This window comes from Anopheles cruzii, chromosome 3 (assembly GCF_943734635.1).
Source record: "Anopheles cruzii chromosome 3, idAnoCruzAS_RS32_06, whole genome shotgun sequence".
NCBI lineage: Eukaryota > Metazoa > Arthropoda > Insecta > Diptera > Culicidae > Anopheles > Anopheles cruzii.
Window position 1 is genome coordinate 41,578,889 of NC_069145.1, and position 19,872 is coordinate 41,598,760.

A 19,872-nucleotide genomic window follows, 5' to 3' on the forward strand; every position below is an offset into this window, starting at 1 on the left:
AATCATGCTTTTATCAACAGGTTTGAAGATATTTGAAATTTTCGTCACCTGAATTCGACGTGCGTATACAAAGAAATACGATCCACCAGCGGGTTTACTTATCACAGCACTGACCACCGTTTACGGATGGCCGAAGGGACCTAAATCCTGCTAAATACGCTATCGCAACACTACTGTCTCCGGTCCTCCGGACCTATTCTGGTTCAGCTTCCGGCGATGACAAGGTTAGCGGTCTGATATGAACTCACACAAGTAGTCCTGCCCATCTCTCTTTGATCTCAGCCGGTAGCCTTCAAACTGAACATCGAATAAAACTGGAACTGAAATTGGTCCGGTTCAATTTGCATTTTCTACCGGAGGCTGAAAATGGTTCACTGACGCGATTTGCATAAACTTTTGCTCCGAAACGAAATAGCTAATGAGAATATTATATAGACAAGCAGGGATACACAGATACCGGATACATAGTACCGACATTGTTCTGCCTTCGAAGGTACCCTCAAACTTTTCACCAAACATTGTGAAAATCGATTTTGCTGCGCATTGGCGAACGAATAAGGTAGCGGCTTTGAGCTGTTACGTGGAAAATCCCCTTGCCATCGAACGGACGGGTCAGCTAATTTGCGAAGCAGGATGATCCGCGCGTAGATGGCATTCAGAAAACGAGTAACTTTTTACCTCTAAAAGTTGTACCTTCACTTATTGTGAATTTTTGTTGCCGTTTTTTCGAGCACCCAGAACCGTAAAAGTAACCTTCCCCCCGCGGTCCCTTCTACTGATCCGTAACTGCGCTGACGAAGCGATAAAGTCATGTCTGTTTCCGGGCAGTCCAACCATTAAACGATGGCTCGTGGAAATGTTGGCTTTTAGTGCGCGATGCTGCGTGTCGTTGGCCAGTCTGCACTGGGGAAGGGACAGGGAACACGGTCGCAAAAATTAATTGAAGAATAACATCCCGCGTCCCACCGGGGTCCGTCCGGGAACCTACACACACACACATTGTGCACATTATGAAACCACCGATCGATATCGTCCGGACAATGTCGTCGCGAGGGTGATCCTTCCGTTGACATTTTTCCTACCGCGAGCGGCGGCCGCGAGGAGAACGAAATGGAAATGCGGTAACTATACTTAGCATTCCGATGTTGCTTTCCGAGCGGCCCATTCCGGCAGGCTCACGGCCGTAAATAGCATAGCCGCTAGGCGCAGTCCACAGTAAAGAGTCTCGTGACGAAAGCTTCGGGCACACGCAACACGAGCGATCCGATGGGCAACGTAATGGTTTTTTCTTTTTCGTTGGTCGGAAACCCAACAAATGGTTGGCTACGGTATGGGTAGTACGAATTAACTGTAGATCGGCGGAAAGTGTGACTTCTCGCTTAACACACATGAAGCGGCTGTGTTGGAACGGCCGGCTCTGCAACGTGTGGTGGCTGGACCAAAGACACGGAAGGTCCTTAGGCTTCACTGATACGGCCACTAAACCTGTTACGAGCAGATTATTCAAAATCAATAATACCACCTCGGCGGTCTGATCTAAGGGCAGACGTGTAAGGACGACAACGGCAACCTGTCCAACCTACGGTTCGTGACGAACGTTGCCAATCAAGTGTAAGGACCATTGAGGCATCATGAAACACCCCGGAGTGCCAAATTTAGATTGTTTACATTTCAAAATCGCTGGAAACGGTGTTACTGCGGGCCAGTTAAAGCTACCGAAAAGGCCGTCATAAAATGGCATCAATCACAATCTACGCCAGCCAGCCGTAAGCTCTGCCCGAAGGAGTCGGATGTTGGTTGCTGGAACCGCGTCCAAACACGGTACCGAAATACCGAGGCACCGGGTTCCGGGTCTGCGTACGCTGTACGGATAATGCTTGTTTGAATAATAAAGCACACATTTCTTGTGGCTTCTGTTGCTATCAGTCCTGCAGGCATCCAGAGTGGTTCCGCTCGCTTACCGGACTTCTCCACGTTTTAACAGGGCCGGAGCTATGACGTACGTAAGCGTAATTTTTATGATCACTGCTCAAATGAAGTATAATCTTTCGGCATCATGTTCGCCGCACATTCTTGAATGTCTGGCCCTGCCCATTGACGTGCGGGGGGCTGCCCATGTAAAGTTGTAAGCTATTGATTTTTTATTGCTGAAAAATTTAAACCCCTCACAGCGCACAGGTAAGAGGATCTGAGTCAAGGGATAAATAAATGATTCCCAATCGGAAACGGAATGTCTATTTTTGGCACAATTGTCTTTCACATGTCTTTGCTGTAAAGCACGCGATTGCGATTTACAGGCCAAAAAGGACATACTAATATAATATGTTGATCAATGCGACCATTCAGTCGCATTCCTTTATTTCGTTTAGGTAATTTGAGTAAATACGTCGACCGTTTTGCTTAACTTTTTTATCATTCACCTTACTGAGGCATTCCTATAGGCAACTTCTGCAGTTGCCAGCAGCTGATAAATCATGCTATACGGCGGGTCTCTGAATAACCCTTCGGAAACTGATAAAGTGCCTTTTTTGGCCCATTTAGTATGGCGCGCAATCTTTCAAATAGTACGAGAAGTTGTGTTTAATGTGTCCCCAGGATATTGACTTGCCTACGCCAGCAGTGCCCAAAGCGTACAGCTTCGCCGCCCCGAACAAGGCCACCGTTTGCGGGGCTACTATATTTGAAGCGCACCCGCTTCGAGTTGCGCTGCCAGTAACAGTCACAGAAATAATCTCATGAATAAAATGCTAATCACTTACATAAATTTCACTCCACTGGTAGTCCATTTCACTTCGCCATCGTAGAACACTCAGTGTATGAGCTCGAAGCGCACGCTTATTCGGAAAGGGCTGCATACAACGGCAACCGTTTCATTCACTTGCGCGTTTTTATGTAACACACACACCTTACATCTGTGGGAGAATTTAAGGACGCTGGAATCTCAAAGTTATGCACCAACAACTGGAAAAACAAAAGCTCACGCGTGCACGTGAAGGATTCACGCTGAGAGTCACAACCTCCTTCGGGTGGTAAACACACTCAACAGGATATGTAAGCGCCACGTGAAAACGGACTAGCTCTTGGCAAAATGGCACTACAAAACGGCACGGTACAAACCGAACGTTACCAGGCACACCAATCGGCAACAGCAGCTGGCGTCCTCGTTGCTTGTCGTAGTCAGAATGCGCAGTAAATGCAGAAAAGATGGGAAAAATCTAAACGCAGTATTCGGCTTGTTCACCCGTTACTGCTTCTCGTGTGCTGGTCAGGTTCGTTCGGCTTGTAGCAACGGTTATCGTCAGGTCACGGCAACAAATATACGCCCATTTTCGCATCCCCGGGGCTCGGTGAATAATATTTAATTGAAAAAGCTTCTTCTCATCCGGCGGTGGGTCTGAATCTGTCGCAGCAGGACACACTCGGGAGCACTACCACCAACCGCACTACTGCGAGAGAGTATGGCGCGGGAACACTGCATTCACACTGGGACACTCGAAACGGGAAACCATTCCTACGTAGGGTACGCGAAGAAAATCGATTGCGCTTTCCACATGCGAATTGTGGAACTTTGCCTCTTCCTACGGCAACGTTGTGATTATTTTGTAAGAATTAAGACACTAACTTTCCGTGTGGGCAAGTAGTATTACGCGAAAAGTTGTTGCACACCCATTTTATTTAACATCTTTTGGCACGCACCTAAAACGGCTGAACTCAGAAACGCAGGACCTCTGCCGCCAGTCGGTCTCGGTCGAGAACTTCTCAGCAACTGGAGAAAATTCCTTTGCTCGGTGTCGGTTTTTATGTAACAAAACATTTTCGTCGGAGTGGACACTAACACAGCCGAAGCCGGAAAAAGGCCGAGCTCTCGCCGAGAGAAGTTCGGAAAATGTGGAGAGCAATTGTTAAGTCCCTGAGAAACTTGCGCGATGTCTCAGTACTCGTTTCCTGCCTAGGAAGAAGCATATGGCATCTCGGTTACTACGTACCGGCCCGCTAGTATGGTAAGATTGTTTTCCTTGTTGTTTACTGAGCGTTTTCTTTTAATTTTTTTCTCTTTTTTATTCGACAAACCATCCGTGCCATCGTAAAAAGGAACAAAGAAGACGGAAACTTGCAAAAGCACGAAGTCGTTTAATTTTTTGCACCACGATGTTTGATGCAACTTTGGACAGTTACTTACGTTAAAAGCTACTTAGATTTATCACTTCTATACCACAACCGTACACGATAATTTCATTACTAGCCGCAACAAAGGATAATCCTTTAGCATCCGATATGCATGTACTAATGGCCTTGATTACGTCCAGCGTGGAGTAACCCGCAAAGCTGCTAACGTACAGTCGTTGATCCACACCAACGCTCACTATTTGATCATTGCCTAGCAGCTGAATGCCATTAACTTGTGCTGTGTGTAAAAACTGTTCGCACAAACCCCCTACAAACCCTATCTTCGGCTTGCCGTCTAGAGCCGACAATTCAAACAATGACACACTAACCGACTGATCGTCCCCTCCTGTGGCTATCAGGATTTTATTCTCAGCAACGAGCTTCACGTCAACGGAATTTACGCCGCTCTTGTGGTGCCGATGCCGATGAAAAGGTTCTTTCGAACCGGCATCCTCCCAGAAGCATAGATACCCATCGGTGGCCATTGTTACGAAAATTCCCCTTAACGCATCTACGGTGACCACATGCAGAATACAACGGCCATAAAATAATTCTGTCTCCAACAGCACCGACCACCGGCCATCGTTATGGGACAGTTTGTAGATGCGAACAAAACCATCCGAGCACCCGAAAACCAGTCGCTCGTCGCCAATAAATGAGGCGCACATGAACTTTGTTTCCGGATCGTAGCTCGACTGCCGGTTAGTTTTCAACCGGCTGCGCTCTGCATCCGAGGAGAGCAGCATGTACTCACATTCCTCTTTTGGGCTCAAACTGGCCGTTTCGATACTGGTCATACAAATTTGCGCTCTTCCGCCAGCCGATATCAGCAACAATCGATCGCCCAGCGCCTTCACTAAGATCGTTTTGATGCTAGAGATGTGACTGTGAATAAACGTTCGTGGTTCCTCCAACAGTTCTCCGTTGGCGAGGACATTAACCCGCAGAATGTTATCTTCGCCACCAGACAGTAACAGATGGTCTGAAGTATCGCGACGAACAACGCACAATACATTGCACGCGCGAGTATGCCAATTATTCTTTGGCATGCACAGTGCACTGCCCATGTTGAGTTCGAAGACAAAGTGTATCCTCTTAAGCTTCTTATGTTGGATGAAAAAGAACGTAAAGCTGCCCGCCAGCTCGTCGTAACAGAAGTCCCACTGTCGGTGTCCTCCTCCGCAATCGAACTGGCAGAGGGTTTCATTGGTTGCATCGGCCACTAGGAACCGGGAGTCGTTGAACCCTAGGTAGAGGCGCCCGCGTTTGCTTAAAACCGTGCGATCGATCCAACTTATGGGCGTTTTGCGTGAAATTATCCTTTCCAGTTTCGGCGGGGTTGTGCTAAGAAAGAGCTCACAAATGCGACCATCGTGGCCGGTCGTTGTGAGGCGAAATTCGGAATGGTCTAATGCGCACGGTTCTGCCACCACAGACGTTATGCCGAGTTTCCCATGGACATTCGATAGCTTAAACACCGGTGCCACCTGCATACGATCGAAAAGGTGCATATGTCCTGAACGATCGGCCATCAATAGGTAGCCTTCGACGGGAATCACAAAAAACGTTATCCATCGCTCGGCGGATTTGGGAATGCGGTGCATCGAACAAACGGACGTCAGTGTTTCGTCATACACCAGACAACGTCCATAGTCGTCACAAAGCACGACAGTTTTTGATCGTTCGCAGTAATGCATGGATCGTATCGATCCTTCTGGCAAATTCTCACCTTTCACGGTTTGCAGTGGTTCGACGGCAAAGGACACAGTTTTCTTCGCAATCAGGTTCGTTACTCCTCTCAACGACACGTCGTAAAGGACGATGCTGCATCCTCCGGCGAGGTACAAATAAGAGCCACCTGCTGCAAGGATGCTACATTTAAACTCTCCGGAGTGCGCCAGCGTATGCACGGTCGACCCGTCTTTCTGCATACTTATTACAGAATTCTTGTTTGTCACCGCTACTAAGCAATCGATGACGGGCATAAAACGAATCTTGCTCAAGTACTCTCCAGCCGCCAGGGGTGGACTAATGTCCTTCACTTCGGGGTTGTCGATGGAGTACTGGTCGTCGTCCATCCAGCGTTTGATGCAGTATTTGTGGAAGTTGCCATTGCTGGCCGTGATAAAAATGGTTGCCATTTCCGGATCATAATCCATTCCCCAGAGCGTGGGCCCTTCGTCGAGGCGTTTTTTCAACAGCAAGTCCCCGTCCGTGCTCCACAGACACAGGTGGGAATCTTCGCCGATCGAAGCGACAAGTGTTCTGCAAGCTGTAGGAGAATGGATTGGCTATTACGTGTTCAAAAGGTTCCAAGATGATGCCCAACGTACCACTTTTGATGATGCGACATTGGAAAACCCTTGCAGTGTGTGCAAAGCAGTACTGCTGCTCCTTCAGCTCAACCGCGCCATCGTCTTGTGCTTGCCACACTTTCCAAAACTTAACCGAACGGTCATCGGAAGTGGTGGTCAGGAGGCCGATTTCAAAGTCACACGCTATTGAAAATATGACTCCGTTGTGGGCTGAAATTCTTTTCAGCACCTGACCCCTTGTATCCCCAGTGACGCGCCAGATTAGCAGCAATCCCAACGCTGTGCCCGTAAAGCACACCAACTCTTCCCATTGCGTCCCGCTGACCGTGGCGCAGTAGACTGTGGAACCATCATCGCAGGCACATTTTTCCACAAGCTTCCAGGTGGTGGCATTTGCGGCAAGGTTGAGTAGCGCTGCTACACCATGGCAGGTCATAAGACAGAGTTGCGTAGCGGAGAGTAGTGAAATGCAGCTAATGCGATCGTAAATCCGCCGCGGGACATGAGGCACAGGAAACTGCTGAACTTCCTCCGGCACCGCAATAACCGAACATTCACTGAACGTGTGATCATGGCAGTTCAGGGTAGTACTGTACGCTTCACGTCCTGCGTGAAATACGATCTGATAAAAGCCGACATCGACGACGCACGCAACAATCCCATTTATCTTGTCCAAAAATCGTGGCACAGTAGCAAATGTGCGATGTGTGTTTCCGCTTGCATCAAGGTACAGCAAAAACAATCGGTTGCCGATGGCTGGGAATATAGGAGAAAAATAAGCTGATAGGAAAAGTGGACGTGCCGAAAAGGATTCTTACCCGCCAAAACCTTTTCACTGCCCAAAGCACGAACACAAACGGCATCAGTTAAAAGCCGCATGGCGATAAAGACAAAACAACACTGACGGCAGCCGATGAACTAATCAAAACAATCCAAGCAAGTACAAAGACAAAGACAAAGGACCAACAGGATTCATAACAAATAATTGGGTGGAAATATGTTTGTTCACGGATTTTTATCACCCGAAGTCTTATGTATTTTTATGTTCCACAACCAATAGAAATTGTTCAAAAACATCACGAAAGTTCCGCATTCGGTTAGTTTTTGCTACATAGGCACAAAATGGTCCGTCAAGTCGACATACACCAGTCGACATACACCATATTGACAGCGCAACACACACGCGAGCCCAGGAATCGACGGCCACTGCTTTTTGCACATCAGCGATTAGAAACAATCGAAAAAGGATTGGAAATCTCGCTTGAATCGCTGCGGATTGCCGGCGAGCAGTTGGTTCGGTGTGTGTGTGGTGAAATTGTGATTCGCGGTCAGTGATGCAATTGGTCTCACACGTAGCTCAGGACTGCGAAGCGTAGCGTTTGCAGGCGGCATCGAAGTTTCTTCGCTTTTCACCGTAGCGCTAGGCTCCCTCGCGTATGTGCGCGCTTCGCACCGCGAGACAGTTTGTGGTCGTCCATTTGTGGCTGTGTGCGAGGGGTGCGTACAAGTGTGCGGCTTGCCACTGATAGCGGAAAGACCGTCCGGAAAGGAGTTTGGCCAAGGAGAGGCCCCGTTTGTGTGTCACCAGAGCGGGTTTTTTTTCGTTTTTGCGGACGGCGATCAGCACTGGTGAGAATAGCTGACCAACGGAGTAGTGCCGAAAACCGTGTCAGGAGAGCAAATCAAGCATTGATATCGGAAGTTGGTTGCTATGCACAATCGATCCACAGTTTGCCCACTCGCTAGCCCCGGGAAACCTGAAATCGTCGCCCTCTAATTGTCATCACGTTTCCTAACCGTTGAACTATCCCCATACTAATTGGAGGTACTCAATTTGGGTGCAAGATCGTTTATCGAGCACTGAGGCAAGCACACAAGTTTGCGAGGCAACCACGGCATCATGTCTTACCATCCTCGTCCCCCGGGAACGACAATAGTCTCGCCCGGAATGCAGTACATTGCGCCACCGATGGTTCAAGTAAGATATCCGTAGGGAACACTGGGATTCTGCTTATTCAGCATACTTATATTTGGCTTTTTTTACCGGATTCTTTCAACAGCCACTGATGCCGAGCTTAAGTCAACCACCACCCTCGAATCGAGGCGGAAGTTTCCGATCAGGTGCCACCATCGGTTCCCGACCACAGATGTACAACAACAAACCTCCGCCGCAACCGGAACCAGTGTACGATGGGCCAATTGTGACCGTTTTTGTGGGCAACATTAGCGAGAAGGTACCGGATCCGATGATAAAGCAAATTCTCGCCACTTGCGGCATGGTCATCAACTGGAAACGTGTGTCAACGTTTGGGTTTTGCGAGTACGAGTAAGTACAGGGGCGTTAAGAATGAAGTTCGTTTCTCCGGTTCGCAGTGTTAACGGATTCAAATGCTTTCGTTTGCAGTCCGGACGGTGGTGCTCGAGCGGTACGGTTGGTACATGACTTGGAGGTTGGCGGCAAAAAGTTGGTCGCAAAGGTGGATGCGAAAAACAAAGCGTTGTTAGATTCGTTCCGCGAGGATGAGAACAATGCCGAATCGACTAACGAGGCGTCCGAGAAGCGGCGCGATGATGATGCACTGATCGCTATCACTCGCATCCTAGAAGACTTTCGCGAGGAACTGGCCGCCGCTGAACAGCACCAGGAGGAGCAGCAGGCGAAACAGAAGAAAATGCTTCAAACGGTTGACATCGAAGACGGGAAGCGCGATATTATCAGCAAGGAGATCGGCAAGTTCCGCAAGTACACGGAAGAGGAGGAGCTGAAGAAGGAAAAGGAAAAAGAACGGAAAAAACGTGAAGAAAAGCGAGCAGAGGAGAAACAGCGACGGTCGGCATCGCCTCGGAAGGACAAAAAAGCTCCGGCACCGTCTTCTTCTTCCTCTTCTGCTTCGCGAAGGTCCCGTGATCGTGAGCGCGATCGCGAACGTGAGCGCGAACGTGAACAGCGCGAACGTGACAAGGAACGAGAACGCGAAAGAGAACGCGAACAGCGTGAAAGAGAACGAGAGCGCGAACGTGAACGCGAACGGGAGCGTGATTTGGAACGCCAACGGGAACGGGAACGAGAACGGGAAAGGGAACGGGAGCGCGAAAGAGACGAGAGCAAGGTAAATCGCAATCCGCGCGACATTCAGCGGGAAAAGGAAATGGAGGAGGAAGCGCGCGAGCGCAAGAAGACGGAGAAGAAGGCACGCGAGAAGGAGGCCGCGTACCAGGAGCGACTCCGCAACTGGGAGGCTCGCGAAAGAAGAAAGGCTAAGGACTACGAGAAAGATCGAGAGAAGGATCGCTGCCGAGAGGAGGAGCGCGAGCGAGAAGCCAAGCGGCTGAAGGAGTTCCTCGAAGACTACGATGACGAACGTGATGATCCGAAGTACTACAAGTAAGTGGCCACTGGACCCCGACGGCGGGTTTTAAGAACAATATGTCAGTAATGGTTTGTGATTTTCTCTCTAGGGGCCGAGAGCTTCAGCGGCGATTGGCAGAAAGGGTCCGAGAAGCGGATGCCGACTCGAAGGATCGCAACAAGGAGCAGGAAGAGCTGGACGAGTTGAAGAACAAAATCTTTAGCGGCGAGTACGACAATCCGGCGCTTGAGTTTGAAAAACTCAAAAAAGAGCGTGAAGATCTCTACAAACCGAAGATTCTGATCGATGTGAACCTGGAGCAGTCGCAGCAACGGGAACGAGAATTGGAACGCGAACGGTTGCGTGACATCGAACGACAACGGGCAAAGGATCGCGAGCGGGTCAACAAGGAACGTTACGTTCTTGCGCAGGCGTCACGCGAACTAGCATCCGTCGATGCGGAACCGATCGAATCGGACTCGAGTGGTCAGGACAACTTTAACTCGCCGGCAGGAGCTGCACTACAACCGGGCGCAATCAATAATGCTGCTTCGAACGGGCCTGGCTCTGGGTCTGGCGGCAGCATTGATGGGATGGGAAACAGCAATCATCATCATCCAGGCCATCATCACCATCACCACCATCACCATCCTCACGGGCATCATCATCAGCACCACCAAGCGGCAGAACCGCGAGTCGCCTCGGCTGGTCAGCATCCTCCGCACGCCGGTTCGGAAACTCGGGATTCATTCGGTGCGAGTGGCGGCGGAGGTCCAATGGATGATGAAAACTCGCGACACTCAATTCGATCCAACTCGCAGCACGGCGTACCGGAAAGTCCGGAGGCGAACAGCAACAGTGGACAGAACTCGATGTCTGATAAATCTTCCCACCATCCTCACCATCACCACCATCAGCTGCTGCCGCAACAGTCGACGGTGGGACCGACGATCAGCCTCAACTTGAACGTGAATGCGAAGAAGAAAAAGCTTGAAGTGAAGGACGTCTTCAATAGTTTGGATGACGACACCGAAGAATCGAACGGCCCAAAGAAACGTAAACTGGTGCCGCTAGGTAAGGTTGAGAGGAATGTATGGGTCTTGGAATTATTCAATCATTTACCACTCAATGCTTGAGGCTCAGTCGAAGGAAAAAATGGCAGAGAACTAACGCAGAGTTAACTTCGCTAATACGAAAATTTCTCTCTTTGTGCAGAGTATGAAGATGGACGACTGCAAGCGGACACACCAACCGGGACGGCCAACAACACACCGGGGGCAGGTTCTGGCACGGGAACAAAGTCGTCGGCAAAGGGCAAAAAGGGTGACGAACCACCCAGCCGCGAGTCGCTCAAATCCCAGGAAGAAAAGCGCAAAAACATCAAGAGTATTATCGACAAGATACCGACCGAGAAGCACGATCTGTTCAACTATCCGCTGGATTGGAGCGAGATCGACAATACGATCGAGAAAAAGATTCGCCCCTGGATCAATAAGAAAATCATCGAATACATTGGCGAACCGGAACCGACGCTGGTTGATTTCATCTGCTCCAAGGTGCTGGCCGGTAGCACCCCTCAGGGTATCTTGGACGATGTTCAAATGGTACGTTGGAATGGCTAAAACTCGTTTTTTTTCCTTTTGCTAATTGCCTCGCCTTTCGCGTTTTGCCAATTTTAGGTTCTCGACGAAGAAGCGGAAGTGTTTGTGGTAAAAATGTGGCGGCTGCTGATCTACGAGGTGGAAGCCAAAAAGGTTGGCCTAGCGAAGTAAGTGCTGTCGGAGGGAAAGGAGTTTACGTAACGCTCTAACGAGAGGAGCAACAAAGAGGTTTTCTTAGCCGCAGAACAGGGCAGATAAGGGGGACAATGTTTTTGAGAACTGGCGCACATGGGTTTCATTTCATTACCGGAAATAATTACAAAAATTAGTGGTGGTTTCGGGCTGCGCTGCTGGTGCTTAGTTGCCGGCTGCACTGCAGCGAATCCGTGCGTTCTTTACCGGAAAGCGCTTGTTGCTTTCTGCTCCTTGCCATCGATTTTGTTCTCGTGCTCAAATCTTCCGGTTCCGGTGCGTCTTCTGTGCTATCTCCATCGCGCTTTCTCACTCTTTTTCCACTAAAGAAAGGTTTTTTAAAAACATCATCCACAAAAAGAAGTAATATTGTAGGAAACCTAAAAAACGGTGGACAACCGTGAACAATTGTAGCAGTCAAAAATTGACATGGACAGTCTATTAAATTGCCCTTTCACAGAAGAGAATAACATATGATTATCTTCTTCAAATCGCCCACGTGCGCGGCACGAGGGTTAAGCGAGCACTAAGCCATCCCCAGCCCGATGTACAGTTATAGTTAGTGTGGCGCATGATACTAAATGAAAGCTTATTAAAGGTTCTTAGCTAAGTGCAGGCTAGGGACGAAACAGTGGATAAGGTAACAACAATTAACCGTGGAGATGATGAATAAATCAAGAACAATACCACTACCATTTTGAAACACTTAAAGCTTAGAAATACACAACGGAAATGGAAAAAACAACCGTCATGATGGCGGCTGAAAGAATGATGATTGTTTTCACTGTTTGCAAATTATGTTTGTCCTTTACGCGATACCAATGTTTGGACCTAATTCCAGCCTTCTTTTTCCAGTGTATGAGTGTGGTATGGTTTAGTGGCGGACCGTGCTATGAAGAGTGATTATGGACTCTCGTGGTGCGTTGAAACAAAGGCGGGAAACTGCTCAATCGTAAGTAGTCGAAACATTTCCGCGTGCCCTTACTGTTAACAACTGTTGATTACAGACAGGAAATTATCACTTTCTTCTCGGTGAACATCCTGATACATGCCAATAGCAAAACTTTGACTCTTGACACTTTTGTTGCTATCGGTATTCGGTCGGTATCATCAATATTGGCGGTCTCTCTTCTGGTGATTATGTCCATCCGTGTAGATAGAAGAACTACAGAACGCACTATCCTATGCCAAATCTGCGATCTTTTCCCTTTTTATCCTCCCGATTTTCTAGACCCAAGCAAGGAAACGGAAACACACAACTTTGATACCACTTACGAAGTACGTAAATACCTTTCGCGTTTATTGTTATCGCAACGACGTAACTGTTGTAGCCAACCTAAAATGCAAATGCAACTATATTGCAACACTTCCCCCTGTTTCCCCCGAGTTCGCTTCTCAGATGTACTTATTGTACATGACACTCCTCGAGTCACAACTCGAGCGCTTGAAGTTTGCCGAGCCTAATTCGATCGTGGTTAATAATCTTAATCATAATACACAAGCATATCGTTAACATCTAGCGGAATGTTAGTTACACCCGAACCCGTCGGGGCTGTTCTTGTAAGTTATCGACAACGACAACCCCTTGGCCTCTTCAAAATGATTCCGGGTTGATTCACGTAAATGCACACCGAAACTTTCCGGTTCCACTGAATTGCTGAATAGCTGATAGTTTTACGGGGCCATTGCTTCGGTGCTCGCACCAAAACCATTCGGTGTTGATGCCGAGGCCGCTATATGCGCTACTTCTAAAGGTCAGCTTCACGAAAATAGAACCATGATACACGACAATCGCCATTGGACGAACGCAGATTCGACCGACGGCAGCCGATTGGCCGAGTAGGAGTAATATCAAGCTGCCAAAATTCCTGACAAGCGATCTTTTCTCGATCGCCCCCATTTGGCGTCGGATCTTTATGTGAAGAATGGCGTCAAAAAACGGGCGCATACCGGGCGTGTTAGCAAACAACCCAAAACAATTACTATGCAGTATATCTTACGTTTCTTTTACTTCCCGCTTAGCCCATATACTGATAGGTGGCCGAAACTGGTTCAACAATCCGGCCGCGCATATCCTGCAGCGATATTTTCTGTATGTGGCAGGAACGGCACATTAGTCGACCTTCGTACGGGTAGCATCGTTTGTCCGGTTCGTCGGTCAACTGCATGCCGCACTCCTCGCAGATGTAGCAATCGACGTGGAAGTCCTTGTCCATCGCAACGACACGCACCGTTTCCTCGGTCCCCTCGACCGGTGTAATACCTAGAAAGGCGTAAGAGGGCAATGTTACAGCTTCTGGTGGTGGAATAGAGTAGAAACCAAACCCATTTTTAAGCTCTTACCCTTGCCACAGCTGGCACACTTGGGAGCGAACATGCTGTGATAGTCATTTACGCAATAGATCTTATTGTCGACGTCCACCGTGAACGGGACACCATCGAGACACTCGTTGCAGACGCAGCACCGGAAGCAACCCGGATGGTACGATTTTCCCATCGCTTGCAAGATCTGATCGAGGAAGGAAAAGGCAAAACACAGGGCCATTCATTACATACGCTGCTCAAGGTAAGCCCAACTGAAGATAGGTTTGTTACCATTTCCATAATCAAATGTCCACAGATTGCACACTTTTCCGCCGTCTGCTGGAAGCCAGAGTACTGTAAAAAAAAAGTTAAATAGAAACAAATAAAGTTTGCTGGCAAATGAGTTGAGAGAAATGGGATTCAATTTTCCTAATGCACTGGCAAAGGAAGTGACACGAGGAACCTTTTTGTTAAAATCGTGTCCATCGTGTTGACCGGGTGTCCTTACCATATAATCTTCTTCGCAGTACACTCGACCGTGCACATTGTAGAACGCTTTGCCGCGCAGGGCCCGGCCGCACGAGCAGCAGATGAAGCAGTTGGTATGGTAAAGGTTTCCCATCGCTTGGCAGGCCGCTCCGGCCCCCGTCACCTTTTCCTTGCACGTGTGGCAGATACCAAAGTATTCACCCTGCTCCTCGTTCTTCTCCATTTCTTCCTCCAACTGGCGGGTCATTTCTTCGATTTTGCGCTCCGCTTCGGTCGGTCCAGTCGGCCGCGGAGGTGTCACGTTGTAGGGAAGCAGATTCTTAGTAAGTCCTTTCGCTGCAAAGAAGAGAAGCAAACGAAGCAGAGAAGGTTGTTACAAAAACGGCGTGGCTTGCGCTTGGTGGCTTTGTTATGCTCGTCTTACGCTTGCCGGAACCGGAACCACTACTCAGCTGCGACGGAGTGGGCGACACGGCTCCCCGCAAGCCCATTGCAATGCCCATACTGTGCCCGGCCATCAATTGGCCCGCCCCACCCTGGCCTGGCGACCCGTTGGCGGTGGATTTCTGGCCGAGAGGAGTTGCCGTGGCCGTGGCTTGGTGCTGACGTCTGGCCGTCTCCAGTTCCTGCAGGGTTGCGTACTGACGCTCCTGGCCAACCTGCACCGGCATGGCAGCCGTTGTCGTTCCACCAGCAGTCGGTGACATAACCAAAGGGGGGCTACATTTTTGCAGTTGCGGCACGGTTCCGGGTCCTCCGGCTGCGTATTTCGTTCCACTCGTCATGCAAACGTAGTCCGAACCGTTAATATCCTCAACGAAACTTTTGTTGAGTGAATTCGCCGCCCCGGCAGCGGAAGCTGTGCGTGACGGGGATCCATTATTTTTCTGCTGTGTTTTCAGTGCTTCCGAAGATTTCGGTGGCTGGGAAAGGACGGAGTGATGAGAAACAAAGCCCTTTCGGACGATTTATGGGGACGAAGATGGATACTCACCAGTATAGGCCCTGCTGCGGCGCCGGTGCTGCTAGTGAGCCTCGAGGACTTCTGGTGGAAATCGTAGGGCAGAGCGGCCGAAGCAGGAACACCCGTCGCGTGATACTTGACGTTCGGCAGCAGCACCGGCTGTGGTTGTTGAGCAATCTTCACCGATATGCTGCTGTTCGTCGGCGAATGGTACGCCTGGGGAGGCTGCTGCTGCTGCTGGTGTGGATGATACATGCTGGCAGTGGCTCGAAACGCGTTCGCATTCGCGGTGGTCGTCTCGTAGATGGGCTGCTGATACAACAGATCCGATCCGCTGGACAGTTGCTGCTGATGATGGAGGTGCTGCTGCTGCTGCTGATGCTGGGCCTGATGATACGCTGCCTGGTGCTGCGTTGCGCCCGGACTGGGGCTCCCGTCGGTCCGTTGATGGTAGTACACTTGCGTGGAACCTTTCGTGGCCTGCGGTTGCGCTTGCTGCCCAGCAGACGGTGGCGATTGAAGGTTTTCGTAGATCGGTGGTTGTTCCTGCAGCTCGGGCGGGGTGTGTGCGTACCGCCCGGCCATGTTTATCATGCCGTTGGCCAGCGGTGTCGCCTGCACCTGCCCCGCCGGAACCTGCGGTTGCGCCTTTATGTTGTGCGATTCAAACTTCCGCTGGTCGTACAGAAGGCCGTCGCCTACTTGTTGTTGTTGCTGCTGCTGCTGCGATGCTGGATAGTAGTCGACGTTTTCGTAAACCGTCTGGTGATAGCGCGAATCGTAATAATGGTGTTGCTGCGTCGAACCAATCGAAGCATTGCTTCCACTGTGCACACTCGCCCGCGGGCTGTTGGCGCCTCCCGAGTGATGGGATGAGTTGCTCAGCGAATGGGTGGGGCTGTTGTTGACCCTGTACTGATAACTGCTGCCACCGCTGATACCACCACCGACGACTGTCGATCCTGTAGCAGCAGCATGCGCACTGCTGCCGCTTTGTTGCTGCATGGTGGGGCCACCTCCAGAGAACTTGGTTGCCGTGGCCGACGCCACCGCTGCCGCAGCAGCCTGCTGCATTTGGTTCTGGTACCGGTCGTACATTCGGTAATCGTTCATGTTGATCGCCGTGGCCACCGACGCTGATGGCCCACTTCCACCACTCAAACTGACGGGCGCCGGCCCGATGGTGGCATAAGCATTGCCACTGTCGAACAATGACGGTCCTTGGCTCCCGGGGTGAGATCGCGGAAGCGAGCCAAGCAGCTTTCCACCGTCACCACCTTCGAGGCGCATCTGATGCATCCGGGCGATCAGTGCAGCGTCTGGGGTTTGCGAATGAAGATGATTCGACGACATACTTTTATGCTATTGTGAGTCAGCGGCCAGAGCAGAAGAACCCTTGCGCGGTACTCTTTATGTATAAAGTAAAATGTAGCCTCTGGATTCACGATGCAATTCCAATCGTTTCACGTGTTTTTTCCTCACTTTGAAGTTTTACTACTGCTACTTGTTTCACTTTTCGTCTTAATACTGCTGAATTTTGTGGGGATATAGTTGTCCACCATCACAAACCGCATCGCCAACTCATTCACCAGCTCACAGGGCTGCTTGAGTCACATTTTTTCATTTCATTCACACTGACAAATACCTTACTCGGTACATTCATAAAACGGGTTACAATAGACGGATTTTAAAAGGACAGGGTGTTTCTCATAGGATAAGGATCCACATTCCGTTCGGTCAGGCCAGGCCAAGTTTTTTGTCAGCTCAAACAGTCTCCTGCGTCGCTACGCCTCACGATTTCCTTTGCTATGGGGTCCTCCGCTCGGCCGCAGTTAATGAATGTTATCCTCTTCCGTGGGGTACGGCATGTCCACCGCAACTCGCTCAAGCAGGTACGTTTTGCATTTGCACACTCCACCAGTCATTGTTGCACGAGCTTGTGGCCAATTTTCTGCACAATGTTGGCCACTCCAGAACTGCGCCAGATCCCGACACACGATGGCGATGGAATCGTCCTGTCCGTGAGGTTCTTTTTGCGGTGCAACGAGAAAAAATCGAAGGAAAGAACAAACGATTTACGGCTCTCGATGCTTTCTTTGCGACTCTTCTTCGGAACAGTAATGATTGCAGCAAGTGAGCCACACGCATACATACCTGCGAACGATATTCATTCTTTGGCGCTTTCTCTTTCGCACTAGCGCTCGCTCTCTCCCTCGGACGCCCGCTCTTTCATTTTTCCTCATTCTCGCGGTTTGTTAAATAAACACACGATTCCGCCGTCACGCACACACGCTCGCTTCCGAGCACACACCTTGCCGAACTGTCAGATGCGCGCGAATGATGTTGCTGTATTTCTATAGCACCTTCAGGTGTAACGGGGGTAGGCCACACGAAGCGTAAAAGCGAAAGTAAAATTAATTTATAATATCAAATCGTTTACGCTTCGTGTAAGAAGAAATCGAAGAGGTAAGATGATTTCTGAATATTTTTTTCTGTTGTTTTATTGCCATTCTGGAAATATCCTTTTTTCGAATTCCGAACTTTGCTACGCAGTTCTTGCATGGATTGAAAGTGTATCCTTGTTTGCTGAAGGTGTTTTCCTTGTTTAGCTGTTCATACTATTCTACACACTTTTTAAATTGCTTTGCCCCAACGACTTTGTCTCATGCGAAATTGTGCTATTTAACTTGAAATGAACTTGATTTAAATGTTAGTAATGTTAGTAAGGATGAGAATGGTCTTGTGTTGTCCACCATGGTTTTGATCTGAAATAATTTCGTTACATTGAATTTTGTGTCTGATTTCCATCAATTGTTTTTTGGGAGGAAACCTCTTTTTATCAACCATCGTAACGCCTGCCAGCGATCAAGGATCGTATCGAAGGGTAGTTCAGCATCTTACAAAGTTGCAAAGGACATCGGTAGGGCGTGGTCAACCCTCTTGTTCAACATGTTTCCAAGCGCACCTCAATTTCTTCTGAGGCGAGAAACAAATACGCACGTAAGTTACATTCTTGATATCCTGATTTTGTTGTCCTTGTGTACGCTGTACATGTTTGATCGATTGGCTGACGCAGTGATTGATTCAATGGCAAAGCCAAACGTTGCTCGAAACATAACGAATTGGTCCACTTGAAAAGAGGACAATGGTTGAAACAAAGAGCAATTCGTTACACTTCTTTACACTAGTAAAACTAGCTCATGCTGTTCGCACTTGGCTCTATTATCCTGTGTATTCAGGGATTTCATAGCTAACGGACATGATTTGTTTCAGTGCTTGTTCTGCGTAACGACTTCCTTACTGCTGTGATAATTTAGTTGTTTTCCGCGACAGCTGTTCCACGGGGCATCCAAACGGTTGGTTTCATTTGCTTTAATTACGCATACAATTGCGTACAAGTACAATTAGCAGTACGCAGAAACCATTATCGAATTACCAGTAAATGGCCACGCTGATCGATTCACGTGTATTACTAAAACGCCATTTGTTTTGGAAGAGACACAAGTCAGAGAGCGATTGAATGAATTTTTAGCCTCAAAGGGTGAATCGTAAAATAACTATGAAATTGTATGGTCGATGCTATATACTCATTACAAAAAATTTGCATCGTCCGCCGGTGCTATCGATTTCATCATGAAAATGGGATTCCCGGAGCATACAACACGCCCCTTGATGTTTGCTAATTATCCGGCTCGGTCAGCCAACGTGCTTCACGCGTTTTTCTTCCAATCTTCCATTCAGAATTAGCTGGCAATGGACCAGAATACAAAGCGATTTTGGATCATAAGATCACCTTGAAAAAATGGTTCCCGCTCATTTACCCAATTGTTACGATTCTTGTGGTGTGCACCCCAAATACTCGTCCGCTTTGACACGGCGCTCATCTTCTGATTCGTCTTCCACTACTTGTTACTCACATTTTTCAAGCGTTTTTTCCTTTATAGAGAGTTTGCGTAAATCGGATTAGTGCGTAGGTCATTATCGAGCAGCCTGTTTTACAAGATTTTCGACACATTTCGTCCATCTATTATTAAATACACGTTAAGGTCCATAAATAGCCTTAACAGCTTCGTGAGTTAGCTTTTTTCGCACGCCTCATGCGCGCGTTTTCATTATTTGCCTTGTCATCGCAAAAGGGTAAGATCATTCCCGAAAGACTCACAGAAATAGTTTCAAATCTCTTCTTCGAGCACTCGACAGAGGTCATTGATACGGTTGGATAAAAAGCATTGCCTTAGCAGGCCATAATATGTATCGTACGAGGCCTTTGAAGCGTGGCGGTCTTTCGTTCTGTTAATCCATGACGTTCATCGTCTGTAGTTGCCTGTACAATCGCTACGAATATATAAATCAATAATTCAAGCATGTGCTGCTACCAGTAGGAGTGATGTGGGGCGAAGAAAAGTAGCCTCTACTACCCTAACAATCTAATGGCGACGGAGTATGTCGATCAACCCGGAGCGCCTCCGGCATACTTATCAAATTCGATC

At 48.8% G+C, this 19,872-nt stretch overlaps 4 protein-coding genes across 5 annotated transcripts in view; 1 reads left to right on the top strand and 3 right to left on the bottom strand.

Moving 5' to 3' along the window:
- The window catches only part of LOC128275000 (putative thiamine transporter SLC35F3), a 32,934-nt gene extending 30,037 nt beyond the window's left edge, over nucleotides 1–2,897 (bottom strand). For both annotated transcript variants that reach the window (XM_053013366.1, XM_053013367.1), the window contains exon 1: nucleotides 2,760–2,897. The gene's annotated coding sequence lies outside the window, so the exon portion shown is untranslated. The remainder of the gene's footprint in view (nucleotides 1–2,759) is intronic.
- A 1,284-nt stretch (nucleotides 2,898–4,181) lies between these two features.
- On the bottom strand, nucleotides 4,182–7,361 carry LOC128270415 (WD repeat-containing protein 6). The gene is made up of 3 exons (XM_053007815.1): nucleotides 7,301–7,361; nucleotides 6,501–7,238; nucleotides 4,182–6,439 (listed from the first exon to the last, which is right to left on the bottom strand). Exons 1-3 carry the CDS (start codon nucleotides 7,359–7,361, stop codon nucleotides 4,182–4,184), a joined length of 3,057 nt encoding a protein of 1,018 aa, XP_052863775.1.
- Nucleotides 7,362–8,325: 964 nt separating this feature from the next.
- Nucleotides 8,326–12,343, top strand: LOC128275540 (RNA-binding protein 25-like). The gene is made up of 6 exons (XM_053014082.1): nucleotides 8,326–8,460; nucleotides 8,543–8,808; nucleotides 8,887–9,867; nucleotides 9,942–10,906; nucleotides 11,048–11,436; nucleotides 11,512–12,343. The coding sequence occupies exons 1-6, from the start codon at nucleotides 8,383–8,385 to the stop codon at nucleotides 11,602–11,604; spliced, it is 2,772 nt and encodes a 923-aa protein (XP_052870042.1). The 5' UTR covers nucleotides 8,326–8,382; the 3' UTR covers nucleotides 11,605–12,343.
- Nucleotides 12,344–12,933: 590 nt separating this feature from the next.
- On the bottom strand, nucleotides 12,934–16,735 carry LOC128271814 (LIM domain-containing protein jub). Its single transcript, XM_053009467.1, has 6 exons — nucleotides 15,413–16,735; nucleotides 14,843–15,341; nucleotides 14,438–14,754; nucleotides 14,221–14,283; nucleotides 13,969–14,134; nucleotides 12,934–13,888 (listed from the first exon to the last, which is right to left on the bottom strand). The coding sequence occupies exons 1-6, from the start codon at nucleotides 16,733–16,735 to the stop codon at nucleotides 13,644–13,646; spliced, it is 2,613 nt and encodes an 870-aa protein (XP_052865427.1). The 3' UTR covers nucleotides 12,934–13,643.
- Between the last annotated feature and the right edge of the window lie 3,137 nt (nucleotides 16,736–19,872).